The sequence below is a fragment of the Papio anubis genome, chromosome 13 (assembly GCF_008728515.1).
Source record: "Papio anubis isolate 15944 chromosome 13, Panubis1.0, whole genome shotgun sequence".
Taxonomy (NCBI): domain Eukaryota; kingdom Metazoa; phylum Chordata; class Mammalia; order Primates; family Cercopithecidae; genus Papio; species Papio anubis.
Window position 1 is genome coordinate 8497240 of NC_044988.1, and position 27683 is coordinate 8524922.

Below are 27683 nucleotides of genomic sequence, written 5' to 3' on the forward strand. Positions count from 1 at the left end.
GGAGAACGTGAGAGACAACAGCGAAAAGTTTCAGAAGCTGAAATGCAAATGGGCAACTAGGCTAGCCAACCTAAGCCAACAGTGAGAAAAGCCTAGAACAGCCTGGACCCCAGAATCCCCCAAAGGTTGGGAACAGGCAGCACAGGGTGAGGCACAGGTGAAGAGGGCTGGTTGAACACTCGCAAAGAGGCAAGTCGGTGTCCAGTCCCTCAGCTGCAGCCCTCTGGTGAGGCACAGCACAGGTATGCAGGACATAACGAACCACACATCTAATGGTGGTGAGAGGATGAGTTCACAGGGTGAAGTTCGCCTGTCCCTCCAGGTAGGCAGTGAGAAGTCTTCCTTGGGGATGTGACCAGCCCTAGGGGAGACAGAGACACCTGGGGGCACTTCTAACATGGAAGCAGCCCAACCACATCATCCTACAGCAGAAGTTCTCAGTGCACTCCTTGGAGAAACAGAAGCAGCACTTGGGAACTTGCAGGAAGTACAAATTCTTGGGCCCACTGGACCTCTTGAAGCAGAAACTCTGGAATCTGTGTTTCCCCCAGCTCTCTGGGTGATTCTGATGCTGGCTACAGTTTTGAGAATCATCACCCTCAATACTGCTCACAGCCTTGAACACCAGCCACACACCCGGATTTCTAGTCGGCTATTTAGTGGCTCTTAACTAGGCGCAGAAAACCAGGACACAGAGGACATCTGGAAAACCTCCACCATGAGAGGTCAAAACAAACAGACTGAATTACTTGGAGGAAACAGAGGCACTGGAGGGAGAGGAACTCGACATCATTAAAATTCCCAGAGAGGTGACCATGAGGCAGCAGCAATGTGATTAAAAAAAGGAATCTTCAGAGGACAAAAACAGCTCCTAAAAAATAAAAATAATATCAGAACTAAAAAATTATACAGAAAGTTTACAAGATATGGTTGAGAAATCCTAACAGAAAATGAAACCAAAAGAGAGAGATGAAAAGAAGCAGGAAACAAATAATGTGAGGACACCAGTCCAGGAGTCCCAACCCTGACATAGTTCCAAGAAGAGCTGGCAGGGACTGGAAGAGAGGATTCAAAGCAAAAATTCAACATGTCCCAGAGCCAAAGACACTGGATGCAAGCTGTCTCACATCCTATAACCCCAGGAACAAGGCACTTCCAGTGAACCCCCAGAGAGCGGGGGGTGCAAAATGGTCACAAAGGATCAAGAATCAGAGACTCTAGATTTCAAGCAAGAGCTTCAAAATATGCCTCCCATGAATCCTTTTCTCCTAAACCACTGGAGGATGCACTCTAACAAAACAAGAGCGCAGCCCAAGAAGGAGTCCATAAACAACACCTTATCAAGAGCAGGGTGAGAGCCAAGGGTATCCCTGGGTGGCAACTGCATGAGGTGCAGCGAGCTGGGAATGAAGGTTTCTTCAGCAGACGAACTGCAGAACGCCTGGTGTAACCAACTGTCTTAGAGGAGACTGAGGCAGCTGGCTGAGGGCATGAGGTTTCATTAATACTAAGTATATAGACAATTAAGCAACCACCACAAAACAAGAACAATAACCCAAACTATACATTAGGGTAAGTAACAGCAAAGCCTTTTTGCTCTATTGGGAAGATGACAAATACTTAAAACTGAAAACATGTGAAGCCGTAGCTCACAAGCCTATTATATGGAGACATGGAGGAAATATCCCACAATGTGGCTAAGAGCTGATAGGTGCAGTTGCTAGGAAAGGGAGAGAGCCCAAACCTGCCTCTCCCTTAACAAACCCTATAGGACTACTTGAACCTTTAGCTGTGGACATGTACAACATTGACAAAAACAGCCAGGGAAGCATGTGGCCTGTCCTCTCCAATGACCAGGATAGGCCTCTGGGCACACAATCAGATGGGTGGGTCACTGAGATCCCTTCTGTCATATTCTGGTCACTGGTGATGCTGGACCCATACTGAGTTAGGACAGGGACGAGCTGCTGGCTAGGGGCCTCAGACGTCACAAAACTTCCAGGCTTTAGATATGAAATAGTAACTGGAAAACATCATCTCTGAGGGTTCAGCCCCAGGATGTGGATGCATTATCTCAAAGTGGGACTCTATAAAGCTGAATTTGACACTGCAGGAGAAAGGAATGGGGTCAGGGAGGGGCTTTTGAGTGTTCCCTAGCCTAGACGGAGATGAAGGACAGGCGTCCATGAGCGATGCCACTCTGCTCTTATCAGTTCTCCTATTGCTCAATTCAAGAAGGACACAACACAGACAGGCAAATCCTCCAGGAGCCAAGAGAGCACAAGCAGGGGGTAAACATGCGATGTCACAGGTGAGGGTTCACTGTTACCTGACCCAGCATATCACATCCAACAAAACAAAAACACACATTCCAGTTTAAGTAAAATGGCAAAGTATTTAGACAAAGCCACAGCTGTAACAAGCAAACGGATGAGTCAACCCCAGACTAAACAACTAAATGTCAAGTACACGAAAGCCCTAGGTAGGTACTGCCTGGCTGCCAGGCACAGCACCTCTGTGGTGCGAGTCACCAGTGACAATCCCAGCCCCAGGGTAGTGGCCTGCACAACAGAGGCATGTCTTTCCCTGATGCCAGAGGCCTGTGTGGGCTGGCTGGGCCCCTGGTGTGCAGGACCACAGGACCCACCTGCCCTACAGAGGTACTTAGTAATGGTCAATGCAGTTGGGAAACAGTTACTCAATAAAAACAAAAACCACAAAGAAAACGAGTTGTCTAGGCCTGTGGCATGGGCCACCCAGGTGTGCGGCGACCATGAGGGCACACCAGGCACTCACACAGGGGCCCACATGTCACAGGACCCCACGGTGCCTTTACCTTTTGACTGTATCTTTTCACAGTTGGGAGAAATAATGACACATTTCAGTTTTTTGAGCTTCAGGTGTTTGAGAACTTCCCTCAACCCCAACACAAGTCGACGTTTAGTCTTGGCCTTGACTGGATCTTTCTGGTACATACGGTCTTGGAAACGGACCAGTTCTTTGAGTAGGTCGGTAACACAAGCATCCACTTCTTTACTAAGCATCTGGCTGCAGTAACTGAAAGAAACAGACATCAGGAATTGTGCCACTGGCTGTGACACTGCCGCACTGCTCCCATCCCACCCCAGGGAGAAGAGACGTAGACTGCATCAGACAAGAAGTCACGTTTCGACAAGTACTACTAACCAGAACTGTGGAATTACTGATGATTTAATTTCATGGAAGGTAAATACTGGGGCATCTTCCCCCTATTCCCAACTACAAGGGACAAATTTCTCTGGTCCTTGACCCCCCACCATAGTTTGCCACAGGTCCCCATCTCAGCCACTACCCTGTGCATCAACCTGTCATAAAGATAAATACTGGGAGACTACCCTGGAAGAAAAGTGGGCAGGGGAGAAGGCAGAGTGAGCACACAAGGTTAAAGGAATCCTGCCGCCTAAGAAATTATACAGAGATTAAACCATGAAAAGGGGCCCAAAGGTGATGCGCGGTCACTTCACTATCCATTCCCCCAACTTCAAACCTGGACTGAGGGCCCCTCTTCCATCATTAACACCCCAAGAAACTCAGTAGAAGCAGAATCAGACACAACGATTAGGCTCTCCCTGAATGTGTGTAATCAGGTACCCGGCTTCTTTCAACCATGAGGGTTAAAGCACAGTGTGGTCCAGCAACAAGGATTTATGGGAGGTATCAATGCCACACTGAACCGAAGCACTTCCATCTTCCCCTAGTCCCTGGCAGGCAGGGGCTCACTCACTCCCTGAATCTGCGGCTGTGGATCTTAGGGAAGGTGGTGTGATTGGGAGCAAGGTGGGAGGCCTCTGTGTCCCTCTGGAGTTCTGTGCCTGGTGGCTCTTCAGACTTGCCCTCAATCGCAGGAGTGGAGATCGGTTCGTCCATCCTCTCTGGCCCTTCATGGAGGAAAAAGTCATCATAAGACATCTGTGAGGCCCAGTGCACACACTGAGGGGCTGGCCCAATACAGTCTCCCCGATGCAACCAGACCGTCCCTGCACACAACCACCACATCCACAGACAACATGCAGAGAGATTTACAGAAGGCAGCAAAAACAGACGAGGATGCCTGGGGAAACCAGAAAAGCTGGTGGAGGCAGTCATGCCTGGAGGTGTGCCTCCCCCCAATTTACTTACACATTCACTTTTATTAGGGTAAAATATACATTAATGTTACCATTCTAACCACTTTTAAGTGTGCAGGTAAGTGGCCAAATTTATTTTTTGATTTTGAAATTTAACCTGAAGAATCTCTTATCGGGGAGTTTTAAAAAACGGGCTTTTAGTTTTAAGTTTTTTCTCAAATGCTTGAGGCCATTTCTTTTTGAAATAATCCTTTAGAAAGAGCTGAACTCCAACATCTAAACTATGACAAACTCAAGAGGTGTGTGTTTAAACATACCAGATCTGATACAGTGATAGCCTACTGTCCCCAACTAGTTACTTCTACTGACTATCAAAATGCAATTGCAGCCACAGATCACCAAATGAAGGAATGAAAAAACATATACCACACCCACAAGAATGGCAAGGTTGAAAAAGATAGTGCCCTGTGGGCTGGTGGAGATGGGGAGTACCTGCAACTCTCAGCCTCCCCCGGCCTTAACTGGTAGAACAGTCAGAAACCCACTGGACAGGAGCTACTCAAGTAACTCTACTCCCAGGTAATGCCCCACGGGAATGAGTGCTTGTGTCCTTTAAGACACATACAACACTGCCCACAGCAACCCTGTTTCTAATTACCCCAACTGGAAAATGACTGAATGCCCATCCACAACCCTGTACATTCGTCCAACTGAATTTTACACAGTAATGAAAATAAACAACATCTCCATGTTGCCAATAAGACTGAAGGAGAGGGGACAAAGAGCAGCACACCACACAGCTGCACCAGAGCCACATCGACAGCCCTTGGTGGGGCTGCCATGGGGCACCGTCTCCTAGGGAGGCCTCTGACAAGAGGGCACAGGCAATTGCTGGGCTCCGTTTTGCTTCTTGATCTGAATGCAGTGGTCACTGTGAAAAGTCCTCAAGCTGTACACTGATGATTTGTGCACTTTTCTGAACGTATAACTGAGTAAGAAGTCTACTTAAAAACACACAATTGTGTTCATGCCCCTACGTCTCCTATACCTGCTGGTAAGCAGCTGTGCAGCTAGCGGTGTTAATTCTCATGACCACTTCAAGTTAGAGGACCATCCAGCATCACACAGATCAAACTTGGTGGGAAGGGAGGATCCTCACCTCTGTGCCTCACAGATCCCAGAACCAGAGGGACTAGAAACATGCCCCCAACCATGGGGACCTCCCTTCCCTGTAAAGCTGGAAGCTCAGTGCTGACCCACTTTCCCCACAAAAGCAAGAGTTGTCAGCCAAGTCCTGGAGAGTTTGCTCAGCACAGCTCATCCTTTTCATAGTTGCTCCCGTTTAAATTATTCTTAAGGCACAAACAAAAGTTGGTACCTGAGGGCTCTGCCTGCTCAGGAACCTGGTCATCACCACCACTCTCTCCATCTTGTGTGTCATCACTGGTAAAAGCTGGACTCACAGTATTTTCTTGGAGACGCTGCTGCTTTCTCTCTTGCCGTTCTTTCAAAATAATCTTAAAAATTTAAATAAACAATTAAAATGCCTAAATACTTGTACTTAAAAGATAAGCTCTTCTGCAAATTAAACTGCCTAAGTTCAACCTGTTGGCAACCTATTTGTGCCCTGAGAGCAGCCAAGTGCTCGCCAGACTCCAGGGAGCTGACCCAACCCTCCCTGCTGGTTTTGGAGTGGCATGTTCCTCCCGAGGTATGCAGAGCAGCCACACAGGAGAGCCCTGAGCTCTGAATACAATTCTGCAGCTCAGCACTCGCCTGAGCACCCACACCACAGGGCTGCTGTGAGAATTCACTGGAGGGAGGCTGGGCGAGATGGCTCATGCCTGTAATCCCAGCACTTTGGGAGGCCAAGGCAGGTGGATCACCTGAGGTCAGGAGTTTGAGACTAGCCTGGTCAACATGGTGAGACCTCATCTCTACTAAAAATACAAGAATCAGTCAGGCATGATAGCACGCACCTGTAACCCCAGCTACTCGGGAGGCTGAGGCAGAAGAGTTGCTTGAACCCGGGAGGCGGAGGTTGCAGTGAGCTGAGATCGCTCCATCACTGCACTCCAGCCTGGGTGACAAGAGCAAAACTCCATCTCAAAAAAAAAAAGAAAAAAAAAAAAAGGAATTAACCGGAGGAGCCTGTGACTGTCCTCCTGGAAGGTCTGCAAGGAAGTGTGCATTATTTACTGACTCTGAACATCAGACAGATCAGCTAGGGTAGGATGAAAGGGAATCATAAGAAGAAGAAAAATGCAACTCCTCCCATTTCTGGTTTTCTATCCATCCACTGTAAAGTTAAAAAAATAAAAGATGTTCCTTTCTTTTCAGGTAGCTAAATCATTTCCCACATCACATGTCCCTCACGTGTCAGGCTGGGAGGCTGAGGGATCATTTGTTAAAAGTATCATTAACATGTTTTACTACAACATATTCAAATAATGTAAGTCGTAAAATCTAAACATCTAAGAGCTGGGAGAATAACTATGGAAATGTGAAACTAAGTTTTTTAGCGCCTCGCTTTGGCTGAAACACCCCACACACCTTCTTCAGTGAGGTTGGCTTCTTGGCCTTGGGGATCTCCCTCTGCTTCCCTTTCTTCATCAGCGGGGCGCTGGAGTCCAAGGGATTGTGTGGGGTCTTCATTTGACTCACGCGGCGGCCTCTCTCCCCTGATGTACATTCTTTGGAAAGGACGGGCACTGCTCCAACTGAAACACAGTGGAACAAAGGCCTCAAGGTCACCTCCCAGACGCTCCACCCAGCTCTTGGACCACAGCTCGCCCAGAAGCTGCCTCAGGGTATCTGACAGAGCTTGCCAAGTCACCCCCAGCCTGTTCTCACAACCCTTCTTTGTCAAACAATCTTTTTTTTTTTTTTTTTTTTTTTTTTTTTGAGACGGAGTCTGGCTCTGTCTCCCAGGCTGGAATGCAGTGGCCGGATCTCAGCTCACTGCAAGCTCCGCCTCCCGGGTCCACGCCATTCTCCTGCCTCAGCCTCCCGAGTAGCTGGGACTACAGGCGCCCGCCACCTCACCCGGCTAGTTTTTTTTGTATTTTTTAGTAGAGACGGGGTTTCACCGTGTTAGCCAGGATGGTCTCGATCTCCTGACCTCATGATCCACCCGTCTCGGCCTCCCAAAGTCCTGGGATTACAGGCTTGAGCCACCGCGCCCGGCCGTCAATCTCTTACACATTCTTTTCATTGGCAGTAATTCCAAATGAAATTTAGTATCTTTTGGATGAGATTCCCAAAAAGTATCAAGTAATTCAGGAACACCTACCTTCCTATCCATGTAATCAGATCTCCCATATTTCTCAGTACAGTCTCATACTACATGGATCTCATTTTTTGACTCAGGACAGTTCTAGGTGGTCTGCACTCACTGTTGCTACTGTGAACACGTCCCTCTCCACTACCTTTTCTAGTTGACACTGCCTTTGTGGAAGCTGGCCCTATTGGTTTCTGTATGTGTATCTTGTATCTAGCGACCTTATAAGGCCACTATAAGATTCTAGTAATATTTCTAGTTAATTCTCTTGAGTTTTCCAGACATGTTTTCTGAAATCCCATCATGGGCAGTTGGTAATCCCTCTATATAGTCAATAAATTATTGTGATTACTACTGAACAGTTCAATTTTATTCTCCTTTTCTGTTCTATTTCCCATCTCAATAATTATTTCAAGTAAACAGTTAATTCCTATATAGTTTTATCCTCATTTTTTGATCTGGAAAATTTCCAAACATACACCAAAGAAAAAAGAATGGTAAACAAACCCCTGTGCCCAATGTCCACCTTCAACAATCATCAGTATTTTTCCAAATGTATTTTACCTGCCCTCCTTTAATTTTGGAACACGTTTTTAAAATAATTGGTGCTCGTCAATCAGGCAGTCCCAGTAAGTCTCGCCTGTCTGATTCACTGCTGCAACACAGAACGTAACCTGCACAGGTCAACCAAGACAACTGTACCTGCCTCCCAGGCTGCTCTGGCCTTAGTGACCACAGCTGCTTGCATCTTTGGAGCCTTGTTTCCACGTGGTGTTTGAAACATACATGTGACTATGTGACTGGCTCAATTCTTTTTCTCAGCTCTTCTTGGAAAACCCTGTATGGCTCAAAGGTGCTCACTCACCCAGTCCCCAATGACACCAAGTTCAGCATCTCACTTGGGCTCCTGAAAAACCTGCCACAAGCTCTCTAGCTCTACACACACCTCCTGCACCCCACTGCCAGGCAGTTCTTCACAAAGCACTGACAATAGGCCTGAGGAGGGTCCTTCCTACAACAGAAGAAGATCAACCATTCCCTCCCACAAAAACAACCACGAAGTTCAACAGAACTGCCAAACACAATCATATCAGTCCTCTGGAAAGTGACCAAAAGGTTCCAACAAACCAAAGAGTACTTACTCCTTAGATGATTAGCCTTCAGGTGAGAACAGTATGAGTCTGGACATTCCTGTCTGAGGTATTTCCCAGTCTCTCCCTGCTCTGCTTTGGCTCATTCAGCAGGTGCCAAGGCTATGAAAACCAGCGGCTTCCCTGTCAGTGCCATAAAGGGCTTGCTGAATTGAGAGTGTGATCATTTAAATTAGTGATTTCAGCAAATGGGGAAGGCAAGGCAGCATGGCCAGTCTGAGGCTGCCGTTTTGTATAGGCAAGCAACAGACATGGCCAGGCCGGCAGGGACTTTACATGGAGTCCAGGGGAAGACTCACTATAGGGATGAGCTATGGGGTGGTCAACCAAGAATTCTATATCCAGCAAAACTAACGTCCAAAAAGTGAATGCAAAATAAAGACATTCCTAGACAAAGAAAGACCGTGAGAATTTGTTGCTAGTATGGCTTGTGTCACTAATACTAAAAGAAGTCCTCCAGAAGAAATACTACCAGAAGGGATACAAGATGGCAACTGAATCCAGAGGAATAAAGAACACCTAAAATCATAAATATGAAACTGGGAAATACACATTTTTTTCCTTATTCCTTCTCTTCTTTAAAAGATATGGCTGTATAAAGTAGTAGTTCCAACACTGTAGTGTTTGGTTTATAATCTATTTAGATGTACCATATGACTACAGCATAAAGGGGGAGGAAGAAAATGGAGACATATTGGAGTAAAGTTTCTCCAGTATATAAACTAACATGTATATTGTAATCCCTATAGCAACCACTAAGAAAGTAGTTTTTCAAACTAAAGTTAAAAAAGATCAACAAAGAAATCAAAAGTGTACTCTAAAAACATTTAACACCAAAGGCAGTAAAGGAGGAAGCGAGGAACAAATGACAAAGTTGGCAAAAACAAGCAATGGGGAAAGGACTACCTATTCAATAAACGGTGCTGGGATAACTGGCTAGCCATATGCAGAAAATTGAAACTGGATTCCTTTCTTACACTGTATACAAAAATCAACTCAAGATGGATTTAAGACTCAAATGTAAAAGCCGGAACTATAAAAACACTGAAAGACAACCCAGGCAATACCATTCTGGACACAGGAACTGGCAAAGATTTCATGACAAAGACATCAAAAGCAATTGCAACTAAAGCAAAAGTTGACAAAAGGGATCTAATTAAACTAAAGAGCTTCTGCATTGCAAAACAAACTATCATCAGAGTGAACAGACAACCTACAGAATGGGAGAAATTTTTGCAATCTATCCATCTGACAAAGGTCTAATATCCAACATCTATAAGGAACTTAAACAAATTTACAAGAAAAAAACAACCCATTAAAAAGTGGGCAAAGGACATGAACAGACACTTTTCAAGAGACATACACGTGGCCAACAAGCATATGAGAAAAAGCTCAACATCACTGAATCATTAGAGAAATGCAAATCAAAACCACAATGAGATACCATCTCACATCAGTCAGAATGGCTATAACATGCTGGCAAGGTTGCGGAGAAAAAGAAACGCTTATACACTGTTGCTGGGAGTGTAAATTAGTTCAACCGCTGTGGAAAGCAGTGTGGTGATTCCTCAGATCTAAAAACAGAAATATCATTTGACCCAGCAATCCCATTACTGGGTATATACCCAAAGGAATATAAATCATTCTACTATAAAGACACATGCATGTGAATGTTCACTGCAATACTATTCACAATAGCAGAGACATGAAATCAACCTAAATGCCCAGCAACGGTAGACTGGATAAAGAAAATGTCGTACATATACACCATGGAATACTACGCAGTCATAAAAGAGAGTGAGATCATATCCTTTGTAGGAACATGGATGGAACTGGAGGCCATCATCCTTAGCAAACCAATGCAGGAACAGAAAACCAAATACCACATGTTCTCACTTACAAGTGGGAGCTAAATGAGAACACATGGACACATGGGGGGAACAACAGACACTGTGGCCTACTTGAGGGTGGGAGGAGGGAAAAGATCAGAAGAAATAACTATTGGTTACTAGGCTTAGTACCTGAGTGACAAAATAATCTGTACAACAAACCCCCATGACACAAGTTTACCTATATAACAAATGTGCATGTGTACCCCTGAACCTAAAATAAAAGTTTTAAAAAAAGGAAGATCCACAGATTTAAAAAAAAGGAGTGTTTTTTGAAATAATAAACTACTTCAAAAGGAAGAAACGTATCTAAAAGCCTATGGTTGAAAATTTTCAAGTTGCTTTTTGACATATTGTGCGTTTTAACTGTCTTGGCTCTTAAGAGAAGATGTGTCAGAGGAAAGAGGCAGCCATCAGCACTACTCGACACCGTTCCCAGTGGTGCCCCATGCACAGGCCGTAAACCATTTCCATGGAATGCAGCTTCCTTCCCCAGATGGTAAAGATCTTCAGGAACTCAGGGCACTTCTACAGATAAGGAGGTTTCAGCTATACAATGTCATCACATCAAGTGGAAAGCTCATCTTTTAATCTGATCAATTTTTAAAAATCATCTTAATAACTTAAAAATGTTTTAATTGTGGTAATATATGACATAAAATGTACCATTTTAACTGTTTTTAAGTGCACAATTCAGTGGCATAAATTAGATTCACAATGTTGTGCAACCATCACTATTATCCATTTTCAAGACTTTTTCATGCTCCAATGAATACTCTGTCCCCGTTAATAATAACTCACCATTCCTTTTCCCCTCAGCCCCAGGTATCCTCTAATCTATGCTGTTATGAATTTGCCTATTCCACATATTTCTTTTAAGTGGAATCACAAAGTAGTTGTGTTTCTGTGTCTGGCTAATTTTATATGGTATAATGTTTTCAGGTTTCATTCATGTTGTATCATGTATAGGAATTCATTCTCTTTTTAAGGTTGCATATTACATTGCGTAGGTATACCACATTTGTTTACACCGTCATGTGGTAATGAACATTTGCACTGTTTCTACCTTTTGGTTATTGTGAATAATGCCATAACAAACCCCAGCGTAAAAGTGTCTAAATCTATTTTCTTTTGGGTAAATACTGAGGAGTGAAATCGCTGAGTCATGTAGTAACTGCATTGAGCATTTTAAGAAGCCACCAGATTGTCTTTCACAGTGGCTGCACCATTTTACATTCCCACTGGCAGTGTACGGGGTTCCAATGTTTCCACATCTTCACCGACACTTGCTATTTTCTGTTTTTGGATTATAATCATCCCACTAGGTGGGAAGTAGTATTTCACTGTACTTTTGATTAATATGTATTTCCCTGATGACTAATGATGTTGAGGATCTTTTCATGCACTTATTGACCACTTGTGTACCTTTTTTGGAGAAATGCCTTTTCCAGTTCTTTGCCCGTTTTTTTTTTTTTTTTTTTTTTTTGCTGTTGTTGTTTTTGAGACGGAGTCTCGCTCTGTCACCCTGGCTGGAGTGTGGTGGCGCGATCTCAGCTCACTCCTTTGCCCATTTTTAAATTGGATTGTTTGCTATACAGCTGGAGTTCCTAAATACTTGAATATTAATCACCTATCAGATATATGATCTGAAAATATTTTCTCCCATTCTGTAAGTTGTCTTTTCACTTTCTTGATAATGTCCTTCGGTATGCAAAAATTTTTAATTTTAATGAAGTCCAAAGTTTATTTTTCTTTTGTTGCTCATCTTTTTGGTGCCGTATCTAAAAATCCAATGTCTAATAAAAGGTCATAAACATTTACCCGTTTTCTTTTAAGAGTTTTATAGTTTTAGCTCTTATATTTAGCTCACTGATCCATTCTGAGTTCATTTGGATCTACGGTGTGAGGTAAGAGGCATGATTATTCTTCAGCATGTGGAAATCCGGATGTTCTAGTACCATTTTAAAGACACTGTTCTTTGTTCTTTCCATGGAGTTGGCATACTCATGAAAAATCAATTGGTTACAGATACATGAATTTATTTCTGGACTCTTTAATTCTATTCCACAGTTCCATATCTATGCTTATTCCAGCATCACACTGTTTTATCTATAAATAACTTTTGATAACAAGAGAAAATGTTAACACAATAATCTAGCTGAAAAAGACCTCAACCACTTGTCTGAGATGGAAAGACTATCTTACCTGAGACTACCACTGGTTTGGAGGACTGCTTTGCATGCTGAGAGTGCTGCTTCTTCTCCAGGGCTGTCAGCACGCCCCCCAAATCCAACTGCACTGGAAGCTGGCTCTTCTTTACATTGTTTCTAAAGTTATCCTGAAAGTTCAAAATTCGTAAGTTTATTTATAAAACTATACAAACTGTGCTTTTCATTTTACAAAAAATTGATGTAAAGATAAAATGAAATAGAGACTATAAACAAGAATTTTCAAAAATTCAAGTAATGAAAGGAAAAACAATCAATCCCACATTATTTGCCAGTATTACCATGGTTGTTTATGTCTTCCTTCTTTTAGAACATTGGGTTTATATTAAATTACCTACACGACTGTCTGTATCTATATCTCCACTGTGAGTAGTCAACAATACACATCTACAGACAAGACACTAGCGCTTGTATAAAGTCTTTGGCTACAAAGTCTGTGTGTGAGGCTACTTGGTTAGTACTATTGCCTCATTAGCCCATTCTCTCTCCAAATGCCTCTGTAAACCAACAAAATGGCATGAAATTATAGTGATACAAAGTCTACATAAGCCCAAATCATACTCAGCAAATAATATTAAATGTAGGCTCAAAGTCTGATATGCTTAAAACAAGTGTTGTTTTTGAAACTGTTGTGATTTGGGTTTTGAGACTATATAAAAAGTTGTACAAGGAAGCCCAGTGATACGTTCTAAGGCATGGTGTCCCATTTGCTTTAGTGCCTCTGCTCTGCTCTCCTGCCAAGTGTTCTCTTCCCAGACACCAAAAACCCTACTGGCTGAGGGCTCCCATCAGGGGAAAGTACCAAGTGCAACAAAGGACAGGCAAGGAGGCCTACTGCATGGAAGGAAGATGAGCAAATTAGCACTTTGGGAGGCTGAGACGGGTGGATCACGAGGTCAGGAGATCAAGACCATTCTGGCTAACACGGTGAAACCCCGTCTCTACTAAAAAATACAAAAAACTAGCCGGGTGAGTTGGCGGGCACCTGTAGTCCCAGCTACTCGGGAGGCTGAGGCAGGAGAATGGCGTAAACCCGGGAGGCGGAGCTTGCAGTGAGCTGACATCCGGCCACTGTACTCCAGCCTGGGCGACAGAGCGAGACTCCGTCTCAAAAAAAAAAGAAAGTTAACTCACACAAAGGCTTAGAATTTTATTTTTCATGAATGCGAAAACAATAGTCTCCCTTTAAAAGGCAAAATGACAATGAATATCCTAGCAAATAAATGTCTACAAGTACACAAGTTCCCCATCTAAATTATGACTCACAAGCTCCCTCATGAATCTGTGGGATAGATGGTGGAGTATGGAAGGAGAATCACCTCCACTTTAGCTTGTTTTGACTGCATAGAGTAAAACTGTGGTGCCTCTCTTATTTTTCTTCCGTCACACATTACTGACTTGCAAAAACATTCTTCTGTTTCCCCAATAAACTAAATCAACTTTTTCCCTTTAAAGTTTCATAAGGCAGTATGATCCCCCTCCTTTCTGACCTAGCAACTACAGTTACTGATAATCTTATTATAAAATCACAATCTTATAAAATAATAGTCATTATAAAATAATAAAATGTTATTTATGAGCAATTCTATTTCAACATGCTGGGTGCAGTTCTCTCATGAAGGAATGAATCAAAACAAAACCACCTGTCTCTATACAGAGATGTCTGGAAAGCAGTTTTTCTCAAGCACTTAGTTGAGCCAGAAAAGTTAAGCCTAAAGCAACTGTGGTTTCAATCTAAAAATTACCTGTGGCTGCTGTTTAGATTGAAATTTCGGTGTCTCTATTCTGTCTCTTCTTTCAGATGCAACTGCCAGGTTGGGAAATTCCTCGGCATCCTAAGTAAACCACACACCCCTTCAGCTCTTTGTTAATGCAACATACCAAGTACAACCTTTCCCTTGCTTATATTTTCATTCTTCAGTAAGGTCCCACAAAAGTTCTTAAAAGTGATTAAAAAAAAGAAAAGCTGCAAAACTCTCACATAAGAGCTTCTGCTTTATTTAACATACAGCAAATTTAAAAGCCACCGTTCTAATACCCCAGACCCAACAAAGAGAGTGCCACCAATGATCTTGGTACACCAAGGGGTCTACAGAACTGACCTTGGACCACCTTGGCATGAGAGTATTCAACTACCTGTTCTTCAAAGGATTTTCATTAGAGAAACCATCTAGATTCAGTAGATTTACATGTTATCTCTGCTGAACCCAGGCTAATAAATGGAGTCAAAGGCAACAGGCCTGCTAAAAAACAATTTTTTAATCACTTAAAAATGCCTATGTCATTTTGTCAGTATTTTAGGTGCCTTGGAAAAAGATGGGAAACATGGGGCAGAAATATAAATTATTCACTTGCCTAAACCATAATGCTCTGCCATGGTAGGTTTTCAAACATGTAACCCAGCTATTCTTAAATGATGTTCTAAGAGCCTTGGGAACCCCCACCCCAAGTCTGTGGGAATGCCCTGGGCTTGACCCTAAGCTGGGCACCCGGGCAGCACCTCTGAGAGAGCCTTCGGCCTGCACAAGCAGCCAGGCCACCTGAGTCTGGTACAGTAATGTAAATAAAACAACCAGGCACATGAGAAATTAAGTCAGAACCCAGACTGGCTCCTTAGAGCTTATGAAATACTTGGAGTATCATGAGACAATTAAAGCATGCTTTTGGAAGTTCCTGAAATCTTCCTGACTTGGGCCCTCAATGGTTCTACAGTATTCTACATTTCTCTCTATAATGAAGCACTTTATAATAAGACTTTTGGATAGAAAAGGAGGCCCTGCAAAAGCCAGCATTCTAAAGCAAGAAAAAAAAAAAAAACTAAAAAAACAAAAACAGGTAAAGCAGATAACTGAGGGGAAATATTAGTAATATGGCACACAAACTATTCAACTCTGATACAAGTAGTTTTGTCTCCAGACCATTCATTCATTCAGGTGTTCACTGAGTGGCTGCTCTGAGAAAACTGGGAAGCCAAAATGAAGAGGTGAGAAGAGTGGCTGGTTACTCTTTTCTTTAGCACTAAGAAAATGATCATTAAAAAGCCCTGGAGATTTTCACTTAGGAAACCAATATGAACCCAAGTTTCTCTTAAGAAACACCCACTTATTATATCACACAATGTGAGTAATAAATATAAATGTACTTCAATCCTTGGAGGCTCTTGAACTCTCAGGACTTCATATTTTGATGTAGATTTTTCTTTCTTTTTCTTACTCTTTCTTGAGGCTTCATTTTGTTCAAGGTCGCTACCTTGTGATGCTTTAGACTAGAACAAAAAAATCAAAGCAAAAATCGTCAGTTTTTAGGGCAGTCAATAGAATGTTTAATACTATGTATCAGCAAAATTAAGATATCAAGTCCTATAATCACGTGGCAATTTTATTCAGAGTTAGGTTCCTCATCCCTGTTTTTTAAAAAGCCAGCATTCACTAGAATAGTTCTGAAGGAAAAAAAGTTTGTTCAAATAGTTGTAATGCCCAATTCCTTTTGAAAACTGGTGGATTTGGACAGAACCTAATTTTTAGCCTGAGGAGATCATGATGTTCATGACCTTCCTGATTCCAGTCTAAGCTCTCCATGTAATTCTAGGCAGGCCATTTCCATCAGCACAGCCCAGTGGTTCGTCATCTGCACATCACACCTGTCTGCACAGCAGAATCACCCATGGAACCTTCAAATCAGACAAACACCTGGGACCATCCAAGGACTGCTAAATGTGACCTCATCATTCCTACAGGCCCCTAACCCCCCGGGCCTCTCCTTATCCAAGGTCAAATGTGCTTTGGCCATAGGGCCTTTGCACTGAAGCCCCTTCACTAGAATTTGGCTAGGCTGGGGCCGCTCCTCATCTCTATCTACCCGTTGCTTTCTACCCTGGGAATTTCCATGGTTTTCTCTTCAGAGCACTGATCACTCTCTGACGTGTCCTGTATCTGTCTGCATGTTGTCAGCCTCCCTCTATCAGAATGGAGGCTCTAAAAAGGCAGGGAACTTTTTGTTTTAGGCCCTGCTATACCCAGTGGGAATTTACACTTCAGAAGTAAAAGTCTCAGCAGCTATTAAAGAGAGTATGTTTATCTACTGACCCACAGGAGCTGTCCATGATATTTTTCTAAGTGAAAAAGACAGGTTTAGGGGTAATGTGTATAAAATGATCACATTTTAAGAAAAACAAAACAAAACAAAACGAAACAGAGAAACTCCTCCCTCTTTGTTCATATTTTCATGAGCCTGAGGCAGGACATATGCCAGATTGCTAATGCAGGTTTCTCTGAAGGTAGGCATCAAAAGTATGGGAGAGATGACCTTTTCCCTAAGTAGATCCTTGAAGTGTTACATTTATCATTTCTGTAATAAAATTTCACAATACAGAAAGTTTCTTAAAAAACCATTTTGATCACTATCACTCCAGCTATGTAAAATGCAAAGCTATTTGGGTTAGAAGATAACAGGAGATGCTGATTTTCTTCTTATCTTTTAGAATTTTTCTAAAATAAGCTTTTCTTAGACCTATAATTAAGAAAATTTTTTAAAAAGATCTTGGGAAAATAAAACAAAATCTGTTAACTCTTAGAATGCTAACTGCATATTAGGAAAACTGGCTCTGAGAGTGACTTGGCAGCTGCAACAAAGAATTAGACAGTCGGGGGCCACGTGCGGTGGCTCACGCCTGTAATGCCAGCACTTTGGGAGGCTGAGGTGGGTGGATCACCTGAGGTCAGGAGTTCGAGCCAGCCTGACCAACATGGTGAAACTCCGTCTCTACTAAAACAATACAAAAATTAGCCAGGCATGGTGGCGGGCACCTGTAATCCCAGCTACTTGGGAGGCTAAGACAGGAGAATCCCTTGAACCCGGGAGGCGGAGGCTGCAGTGAGCCGAGATCATGCCATTGCACTCCAGCCTGGGTGACAGTGCAAGACTCCATCTCAAAAAAAAAAAAAAAAAAAAAAATTAGACAGTGGGCTGTTGTCCAGCTTGCGCCTGGCCACCCAGAGGAGCCATGGAGACAGGCGGGAGGCTTCACTGAGAGTCAAGTTCAGTGTGTACACAAAAGGAAGGGTCTCTCCCTTACATATACTGCTTTCTCTCAAATACATGCACAGAGCAACGAGGAACAAGCACACATCTACCTTCATTCTAATTGTCACCACTGTAAATACACAGCTACCATTTATGTGGAATGGGCTAATTACATTTTTGGAAATCAAAAAGTATCCCCATACTCAAAAAGAAAGGAAACCGTTATGCTAAACAAGACCACATTTCAACCCAAAATAATGTATCCATACACAATGAAAATGAAGAACTGTATCTAGACCAATTAAAAAAAGGCTCTTGAAGAAACAGTTCTAGGAAACAATAAAAATGTAACTTAAAGTTGGGTGTGGTGGCTCATGCCTGTAATCTCAGCACTTTAGGAGGCTGAGGCAGGACTGCTTGAGCCCAGGAGTTCAAGACCAGCCTGGGAAACATGGCAAAACCCTGCCTCTATAAAAAAATACAAATATTAGCTGGACATGTTGGTGCATGCCTATAGTCCTAGTTGTTAGAGAGGCTGAGGTGGAAGGATTGCTTGAGCCAGGGAGGTCACAGCTGCAGTGAAAAAAACCAAAACAAAACAAAAAAACACTAAAATTACTTAAGGGGAAAAAAAATCTATCCTGAATGCTATCATATAAAAAGTAAATAAATTCCACTAACCAAAAATCAGTAACATGTACCACATGATCATAAAATGTGGAATTCAATTATTTTGCTTCTAGTACTCTTATACTGGTAAAAGTCATTTAAATTCAACAAAGACTGAGGGAAAAAGAAGCAGAAACTTTACACACCAGAGCAAAAACTTATGCCAACATTTCTTCTTTAAAGAATTCAAAATGGCTCACAGACATTTTAAGTCGATATGTCCAAAATGTACATTCTCACTCATAAAGAAAAGCTATCACTTGTATTCCTTGACTCACAACCTATTCTTTATTCAACGTGCAAGTACGACAAACTCAGACTAGTGACTACGGTATAGAATGAAACCCACTTGCAGTTAGGATTTGGAGGGATTAAAAAAAAAAAAAAAGACTATCCTGGCCAGGCACAGTGGCTCATGCCTGTAATCCCAGCACTTTGGGAGGTCGAGGTTCACGGATCACCTGAGGTCAGGAGTGAGATTAGCCTGGCCAACATGGTGAAGCCCCATCTCTATGAAAAATACAAAAATGAGCCAGGCATGGTGGCAAGCACCTGTAATCTCAGCTATTCAGGAGGCAGAGGCAGGAGAATCGCTTGAGCCTGGGAGGCGGAGGTTGCAGTGAGTCAAGATCATGCCACTGCACTCTAGCCTGGGCAACAGAGTGAGACTCCATCTCAAAAACAAAGACTATGCAGTAGCACAGAAAATCAAAGTAATCAAAATGTGATGCACATCTCCTTTTCCCTAATCTTTTTTTAAAATAGTACCATATATACGTATGTATATATAACATAAAACACACCATCCTAACTTTATTTACTTTTTTTTTTTGAGACGGAGTCTCACTCTGTCGCCCAGGCCGCAGTGCAGTGGCACGATCTCGGCTCACTGCAAGCTCCGCCTCCCGGGTTGATGCCATTCTCCTGCCTCAGCCTCCCAAGTAGCTGGGACTATAGGCACTTGCCACCATGCCCAGCTAATTTTTTTGTATTTTTTAGTAGAGACGGGGTTTCACCGTGTTAAACAGGATGGTCTCAATCTCCTGACCTCGTGATCCGCCTGCCTTGGCCTCCCAAAACACTGGGATTACAGGCCTGAACCACTGCACACGGCCCATCTTAACTATTTTTAAGTGAACATTTTAATGGCATTAAGTACACTCACACTTTGTGCAATCATTATCACCATCCATCTTCAGAAACTCATTTCCTCTTGCAAAACTGAAACTCTGTACCCATTAATACATAATTTCTCATTCCCCACTCTACTGAGCCCCTGGCAACCACCATCCTACTTTCTGTCTCTAGTGACACGTACCTTTTGGGTAGGATGAACAATGTGTTTTTCTTTGTTGTAGGAACGATCCGAAGATAAAGCTTCAGAAGATGGTATACTAACATTTTTAGGATCTGCTGATGAAGCAATGGTCTTTAAGTTTATCATAGAAGTAACATTTTTAGGGGCTGGTGACAGTTCTGTAGATAATGTCTGTCGAACAACATAACCCATTGGTGTCCAAGATAACTCTGCTCAAAGATAACCAAAATTGTTGAACAATCTCAACAGTAAAATAGAAATTCCTTAGTTACTCAAACATGCATTACATGAGGTAACTGCTCAGAGCATCATTAAATGTAGGCTATCATTGAAAACATCCTCTTGGAAACTATAGTAGTCACTAAACTTGTTTTTCTTCTTGGGGCATGCATGCTGCATTTTTTTCCCTTTTAACTTGTAAGGTTAATTTTCCTGGAAACTGGTTTTTTAACCTGGGGGTTGGAGATGGGTAGACAAACAGTAGTTTTAGTCAAAAAACAACAATCCACAATAAATGTCCACGTGGCAAGCACACAAAATTAACGAACTAAAGATCAAATTTTGTCCCTACTAACCTTGAAGTGTACCTTTAACATCAGAAGTCAAAGATCACTAGACTTCAGCTATCACAATAACTGGTAATTTATTTCTTTTAGAACAGAGGCATAAGTACAGCAACACTACTCCTTTAGGTGCCCATGAAACTCTATATACAGACAAAACAAAAAGACATCTATCAGGACACAGGCAGGTGAACACCTGTCAGCAGCCTGTGGCTACCCCCAAGGGTAAGACAGACTGTTCTCCTCACTACAGAACTACACATCCTCAGAGCAGCCTGTGAAGTACAGACCATCACTCAACCACATACATACCAAACATGAGAACACAGAAGAAAACACCCTATGAATAAATTTGCAATCATTTTGTAAAAGTGTCTGTTAGGACAAGCTACTGTAAAAATTTCAAAGCAGGGTACTTGGAACTCTCTCTGAGTATATTACTTCTTGGCCAGGACAGGACAGATGAGCAGTCCTTACAGTGTGACAGGAGGCTCCCATGACCCTTGCAGGTGTCTATGGATTCAAAACCGTTCTTCTGGAGTACAAACGCGTTAGTTGCCTTCCCTACTCTCCCTCTCTCATGAGACCACCTGGGAGTCTTCCAAATGCTGTATGAGGCAGGACTGTGAGGCAGGTGAATGCCATGGCAAATCTACAGAGCCAGATGGCAGAGCTGCACAAGTGGAAAGCAAGGCTGCTCTCTGCACTACAGCTTTTTAATTTTGAAAAATGGTTTTCATAAAAATATGCTATCTTAAAATGCAATATGCTTATTGTTTATTTTAAGCAAATTTGTTTGAACTTTGAATAGGGCAAATGTTGACAGGTATCACCCAAATAAACAACAGCTCTTTGGGGTTCTCAATTTTTAACGGTCTCAAAAACTTTTGAGAATAGGCAATACTAAAGGAAGTAGTCACTGCTGAGTTCATAAAATTTCTCACTGAATTGGATGTATACTTCACTTGGAATTCCTGTCTCTTATTTTATACTCCTTGTGTGTGGATGTGGGATCTCATTTACTTACTTTAACTTTCTAAACTAACATTGATGTTAGGTTACTCACAAGTCATTAGCTGTCTTAAGGTTTTACAACAAAAACCATTTCAATTGCACTAGAGTTAAAAATGAACTTAGAAAGTATATGACATTTAAAAAATTAGTATTTTTGTAGCCACTTTTACCTCTTGTACATGAAGGAGAATTGGTAGCAGCATTAGCAGTTACAGATTCATTTGGGTTATTATTTTTCACCACTATTTCACCCTAAAAAGCAAACACATTAGATGTCATCAGAGAAATGCAAATTAAAACAAGGAGATAACACTACATATCAAAATCCAGAACACTTTGACAACAGAAATTCTTATTCATTGCTGGTAAGAATGAAAAATGATACAGTCACTTTGGGAGATATTTAATAGTTCCGCAATCTCTTACAAAACTAACCATACTCTTACCATATCATCTAGCCACTACACTCCTTGGTAATTATCCAAAGGAGGTGAAAACTTATGTCCACACAAAAACCTGCACACGGATGTTTACAGCAGCTTTACTCATAACTGCCACAACTTGGAAGCAGCCAAGATGTCCTTAAGTAGGTGAATGGGTAAACTGTGGTATATCCAGATGATGAACTATTATGGACCCCTAAACGAAATGAACTATTCAAAGCCATGAAAAAACATGGAAGAAACTTAAATGCACATTTCTAAGCGAAAGAAGCCAATCTAAAAGGGCTACATACTACATGATTCCAGCTATGTGACATTCTAGAAAAGACAAAACTGTGGAGACCATAAAAAGATAGTAGTTAGCAGGGTTGAGGGGAGGGAAGGATAAACAGGTGGAGCAGAGAAGACTTTTAGGGCAGTGAAACCACTCTGTACCATACTACTACGGTAGACACACATCATTATGTATTTCCCCAAACTCTTAGAAGACACAACATCAACTGTGAACCCTAATGCAAACGATGGGCTTTGGGTGATGATGATGTCAATGCAGGTCACCAACTGTAACAAATGCATCACTCTAGCACAAGATGTTGATAATGAAGGAAGCTCTGTCTGTGTGTGTGTGTGCAGGCAAGGGGCATATGGGAAATCTCTGTACTTTCTTTTCAACTTTGCTGTGAACCTAAAACTGCTCTCAAAAATAAAATCTATTTTTTTAAAAAAGCCAAAGCAGTTACTTTCCATTTCAAATTCCAAGTAATCATTTAATTTTAAAATATAGCTTCCCTTGCCATTCTTAAAATCTGCAAAATATATGCTAATTAAAATTTCCAAATATATAAGTACACAAAGCGAAAAGTTAAATTACTTCCTTCAACTAAATCTCACTCCCTAGAGGAAAACACCACCCACATCTATAGCTTCATTAGTATCCTTCTATTTCTTTGCCTATGATATAAACATTTGTGTATCATATTTTTATATGAATTCCCATAATGGAATCACACCACACATAATATTGTGGCAACTTTTAAAAAAACTTTACCATACCACTGACAAACTTTCCAAGTTGGCACAGATGCACCACACAACTCTTAAAGCTGCAATGATCCCATGTAAATGCAAAAGCCATCATTCACGAGGCCCACACACCGAAGTCCAATAGTCCATCAAAATGTTTACAAAGATAACAAATGTAAGCCTGCAATGTATGCCCTGTTTTATGACAACAAATGTGAACCTGCAATGTATGCCCTGTTTTTTTGACAACAAATGTAAGCCTGCAATGTATGCCCTGTTTTATGAAGACAGAAAGCTGTCTCACATATTAAACATAAGATATACAATGGGCCGGGCGCGGTGGCTCAAGCCTGTAATCCCAGCACTTTGGGAGGCCGAGACGGGCGGATCACGAGGTCAGGAGATCGAGACCATCCTGGCTAACACGGTGAAACCCCGTCTCTACTAAAAAATACAAAAAACTAGCCGGGCGAGGTGGCGGGTGCCTGTAGTCCCAGCTACTCGGGAGCCTGAGGCAGGAGAATGGCGGGAACCCGGGAGGCGGAGCTTGCAGTGAGCTGAGATCCGGCCACAGCACTCCAGCCTGGGCGACAGAGCGAGACTCCGTCTCAAAAAAAAAAAAAAAAGATATACAATGACACTATGTGTATGGGGGGATTGAGTATATTAAAAGGCTCCTCCAAGTGACTAATACCAGAGGTAAAAGTAAATTAAAAGATTCAAAGTTGAATCCATTAAGTAGATAATGGATTTAAAATAATTTTTAAAATTCATATGCTTCACAAATTTACCCATTTGCCAATTCACAACATGAGTCCAGGAATAAAAAATAATATTAAAACACAGCCTGTTCTTTTAGTAAACATAACTTTTATGCTCACCAAGGTCAGTAAAAAATTAGAAATAGCCTACCTGTTCAAGAATGGTAAATAAATTATACAAATCAGTATGAGAGATCCAATGCAACAGCTGTTTTTAAAAAATACTTAATGACATGGAAAAAATACCAACAAAGTTTTAAAAAATTCAAATGTAAGACTGTACATATTTATAATCATACAGTGAAGGAAATTCCCACAATAGACCATTTCTAAAAGACTATGTGTCAAGCATGCTTTTCTTTTGGTTGTACAATTTCAGACAAATATATATATTTTTTGTCATTTATGGACATTACTAATATCATCAGGAAAAAGTTTCTTTTAGAAGGAAAATAAATTTTTAAAAAGCCCAAACGTAATTCAAGAGTGCAAGTGACTATTAATAGAGCAATCAGTATGTGTATCTTCTATCTTACTTCATATGTTCAAATACATTAACAGTCACATGTAACAAGTGGCCTTGATATAAAGTACCAGTCATACTCCTGCTCACTCCACGAGCCGACCCTGAGGCTTACACAGCATCCTGGACTACTTCTGTAGGGTACTCATGAGAGCTGTACGTGATGAAGACCAGGAGCCTTGTGGCTATTCAGCCACTGCACAAACCCAGCCTGGAGCCCGTGGAGCAGGTCAGATGGAACTATGATTTTTAGATAGCCATCAGTTGGCCTGACTTCTCCCAGCTCTTTGACAGTAAAGCACCATGCTACAACAGTGTGAGGTTCAACAGTGTGAGGGTCCTGCATGCAAACTGCTACACAATGGCGTATCTTCTACACATTACCAGCAACTGTCACTGAGCCTTCAGGCCTTAGTGTCCAGGCACCTAACAGAAGTCCAAGGGCAGGAAACAAATCCTTTCTCAACTCAAGAGGTAAAGTGAACAGGTGAGACCTGTTTTCTTTATCTTTCTTCTTTCTGCTTGCCTTGGTACTGGCATGTACTCCACTGCTCCTTCAGTGGAAATTCATCAGAAGCCATTTTAGGAACTACTAACTAGACACCATTTCTTCCTGGAAGTCTCAAATCAATCCATTTGAGAGAAATGCCTCAACTTGGTGGACTAAAACTTTGAGATCAAATGTTTAACAAAGTGAATTACCTGCTGTAATAAGTTTTCCTGAATTTGCTGCATCATTAACAAGACAAAGATGTAGATAAAAGCCTGGAAAATTCAGAAGTTACACTACGCAGTTTTAAATATTACTACAGTTAAGTCCTCACTTAGCACCATGGACAGGTTCTTGGAAACTGTGACTTTAAACAAAACAACATAAAACAAAACCAATTCCTTTTTTTCATCACCATCAAAATGATAGTGAAGAAAATGTTACTGGAGGACCTACTATACGGCCTTTCATTTAACGTTGCAGTTTCCAAGAACCTATTGACAACATTATGTGAGGACTTAATGTATTTCAATTTTTAAAAAAGTCTTTTTTTTCTGTATTGGAAAAAGTACTACCAGAATGCTAGAAATAGTGTGTTGAAAATGGGCTGTCAAAGCAGCTAAACTCTGCTAGAATCTTTTCCTTCAGAGGCACTACGACACCTTTCAGCTACCACATAAAAAGGAGTATACTAGGTTGGGCATAGTGGCTCAATCGTGTAATTCCTGCACTTTGGGAGGCCGAGGCAGGTGGATCACCTGAGGTTAGGAGTTCGAGACCAGCCTGACCAATATGGTGAAACCCCATCCCTCCTAAAAATACAAAAAAATTAGCCAGATGTGGTGGCATGTACCTGTAGTCCCAGCTACTCAGGAGGCTGAGGCAGGAGAATTGCTTGAACCTGGAAGGCGGGGATTGTAGTGAGCCAAGAAGCCAAGATCGCACCACTGCACTCCAGCCTAGGCGACAGAGTGAGACTCCCTCCCCGCAAAAAAAAAAGCTATGCTAGGTGATTCTTTTAGAACACTAGCTGCAACCGGGCACGGTGGCTCACGCCTATAATCCTAGCACTTTGGGAGGCCACGGCGGGCAGATTGCCATAGCTCAGGTGTTCAAGACCAGCCTGGGCAACATGATGAAACCCCGTCTCTACTAAAATACAAAAAAAAAATTAGCCGGTCGTGGCAGCGTGCACCTGAAGCGTGCACCTGTAGTCCCAGCTACTCCAGAGGCTGAGGCAGGAGAACTGCTTGAACCCGGGAGGTGGAGGTTGCAGTGAGCTGAGATCGTGCCACTGCACTCCAGCCTGGTGACAGAGCGAGACTCCGTTTCCAAAAAAACAGACAAACAAACAAACAAAAAAAAATAAAACAATAGCTGCACTAGATGTTACAGCCTCATTGTAAACTGTTCTAACAAAGGTCATCTAAGTGCACAATGAAAGGTCTCCCCCAATGCATCCTCCCCAGCTCCATGGACATCAAAGCCCACAGCAGGATTTAATGTGTAATGTTTGAAGTGAGACAATTTAAAAAGTGTGTACCAAGGAAAAAGAAAAAGTAAGAGAGAAACCCTCACCTCACCTTTGATAACACTGCAGCTGGTTTTACTACTTCTCTTAGAAGAGAAATGTCAGTAGAGGCAGAGTGGACAGGTCCCCAGTTGGGTTGCTTCTGTATCTCTGACATATTGTTCTCTGCACCTTGCAGTTCAGGAAAGTCCAGTGTGGTAAATTCAAACTCAGGTTTGGAGGTAGATACATTTTTTGCAATGATTCTGGATTTCCTGTCTGTTCGCTTATGGTAACCATCTGTAATTACAAAATTAAGAATAAAAATTTAGTTACTGTTTGATGACCAGTACTCAAGCAAAAATTGCAGAGTAGAAAGACTATTGCTATCGATGCAACAGGTTGTTGTCAAAACACCGTAATTCTTACCAGTGTTGTTCACCTTTCTTTGTAAAAGTATAAAGGTTATAAATATCAATCACTCTGGTTGGGCCATTGTGCAGAAAAACCAAAATGCACTGCACATTTTAGGAGTATGTACAGTCACGTGCCACATAGTGATGGTCTGGTCAACAATGGATTACGTATACAACAGCCCCACAAGATTGTAATGAAGCTGAAAAATTCCTATTGCCTACTGGTAATGTCATGGTGCAATGCATTACTCACATGTTTGTGGTGATGCTGGTGTAAACAAACCTACTGAGCTAACAGGCATACAAAAGTATAGTACATAGGATGATGTATAGTACATAATACTTGATAATGATAATAAACAACTATATCACTTGTTTATGTATGTATTATACTTTTTATCTTTGGAGTATATATTCCCTCTACTTACAAAAGAAAAATTTGGCCAGGGCAAGGTGGCCCATGCCTTAATCCCAGCACTTCAGGAGGCTGAGGCAGGCAGATCACTTGCAGCCACGAGCTCGAGACCAGCCTGGCCAACATGGTAAAACCCCAACTCTATTGAAAATACATGCCAGGCGCAGTGGCTCAAGCCTGTAATCCTAGCACTTTGGGAGGCCGAGACGGGCAGATCATGAGGTCAGGAGATCGAGACCATCCTGGCTAACACGGTGAAACCCCCGTCTTCCTCACTTTTTCAAAATTAATAAAATCCAGCATGCAGATGCAGACATGCCTCTGTAGTCCCAGCTACTCGGAGGCTGAGCAGGAGAATGGCTGTGGAGCCCGGGAGGCGGAGGCTTGCAGTGATGATTCAGAGATCACACTGCACCTCGGGAAATTGGCGACAGAGGAGACCTGCCCAAAAAAAAAAAAAAAAAAAAAAGGAAAATAAAAGAAAATACAAAAATTAGCTGGGTGTGGGGGCACATGACCCCTAGCTACTTGGGAGGCTGAGGCACAAGAATTGCTTGAACTCGTGAGGCAGAGGTTGGAGTGAGTGAGCCAAGATAGCGCCACTGCACTCCAGCCTGTGTAACACAGTGAGACTATGTCTCAAAAAAAAACCAAAATGACAAAAGAAAAAGTTGAGTATAAAGCAGCTTCAAGCAGGTGCCTCAGGAGGGATTCCAGAACAAGGCATTGTTATCACAGGAGATGACAGCTCCATGCATGTTACTGTCCCTGAAGACCTTCCAGTGGGACGAGATGTGGAGGTGGAAGACAGTGGTGATACAGATGATCCTGACCCTTTACAGGCCTAGGCTAATGTGTGTGG

The 27683-nt window shown here is 42.1% G+C and overlaps 1 protein-coding gene across 25 annotated transcripts in view; it reads right to left on the reverse strand.

Moving 5' to 3' along the window:
• The window catches only part of SECISBP2 (SECIS binding protein 2), a 51859-nt gene that overhangs the window by 14295 nt on the left and 9881 nt on the right, over nucleotides 1-27683 (reverse strand). For 17 of the 25 annotated variants that reach the window (XR_002517752.2, XR_002517751.2, XR_002517750.2 and 14 more), the window contains 10 exons: nucleotides 26064-26290; nucleotides 21411-21492; nucleotides 19664-19872; nucleotides 15797-15919; nucleotides 14400-14489; nucleotides 12632-12764; nucleotides 6660-6826; nucleotides 5485-5623; nucleotides 3764-3917; nucleotides 2837-3057 (listed from right to left, as the gene is read on the reverse strand). Coding sequence is in view for 14 of the 25 variants with exons in the window: in XM_009189083.3 (XP_009187347.1) it covers nucleotides 2837-3057; nucleotides 3764-3917; nucleotides 5485-5623; nucleotides 6660-6826; nucleotides 12632-12764; nucleotides 14400-14489; nucleotides 15797-15919; nucleotides 19664-19872; nucleotides 21411-21492; nucleotides 26064-26290 (1545 nt within the window). In the remaining 11 variants the exon portion in view is untranslated. The other 8 variants (XM_009189082.3, XM_009189081.3, XM_031654808.1 and 5 more) reach the window with 8 other exon arrangements.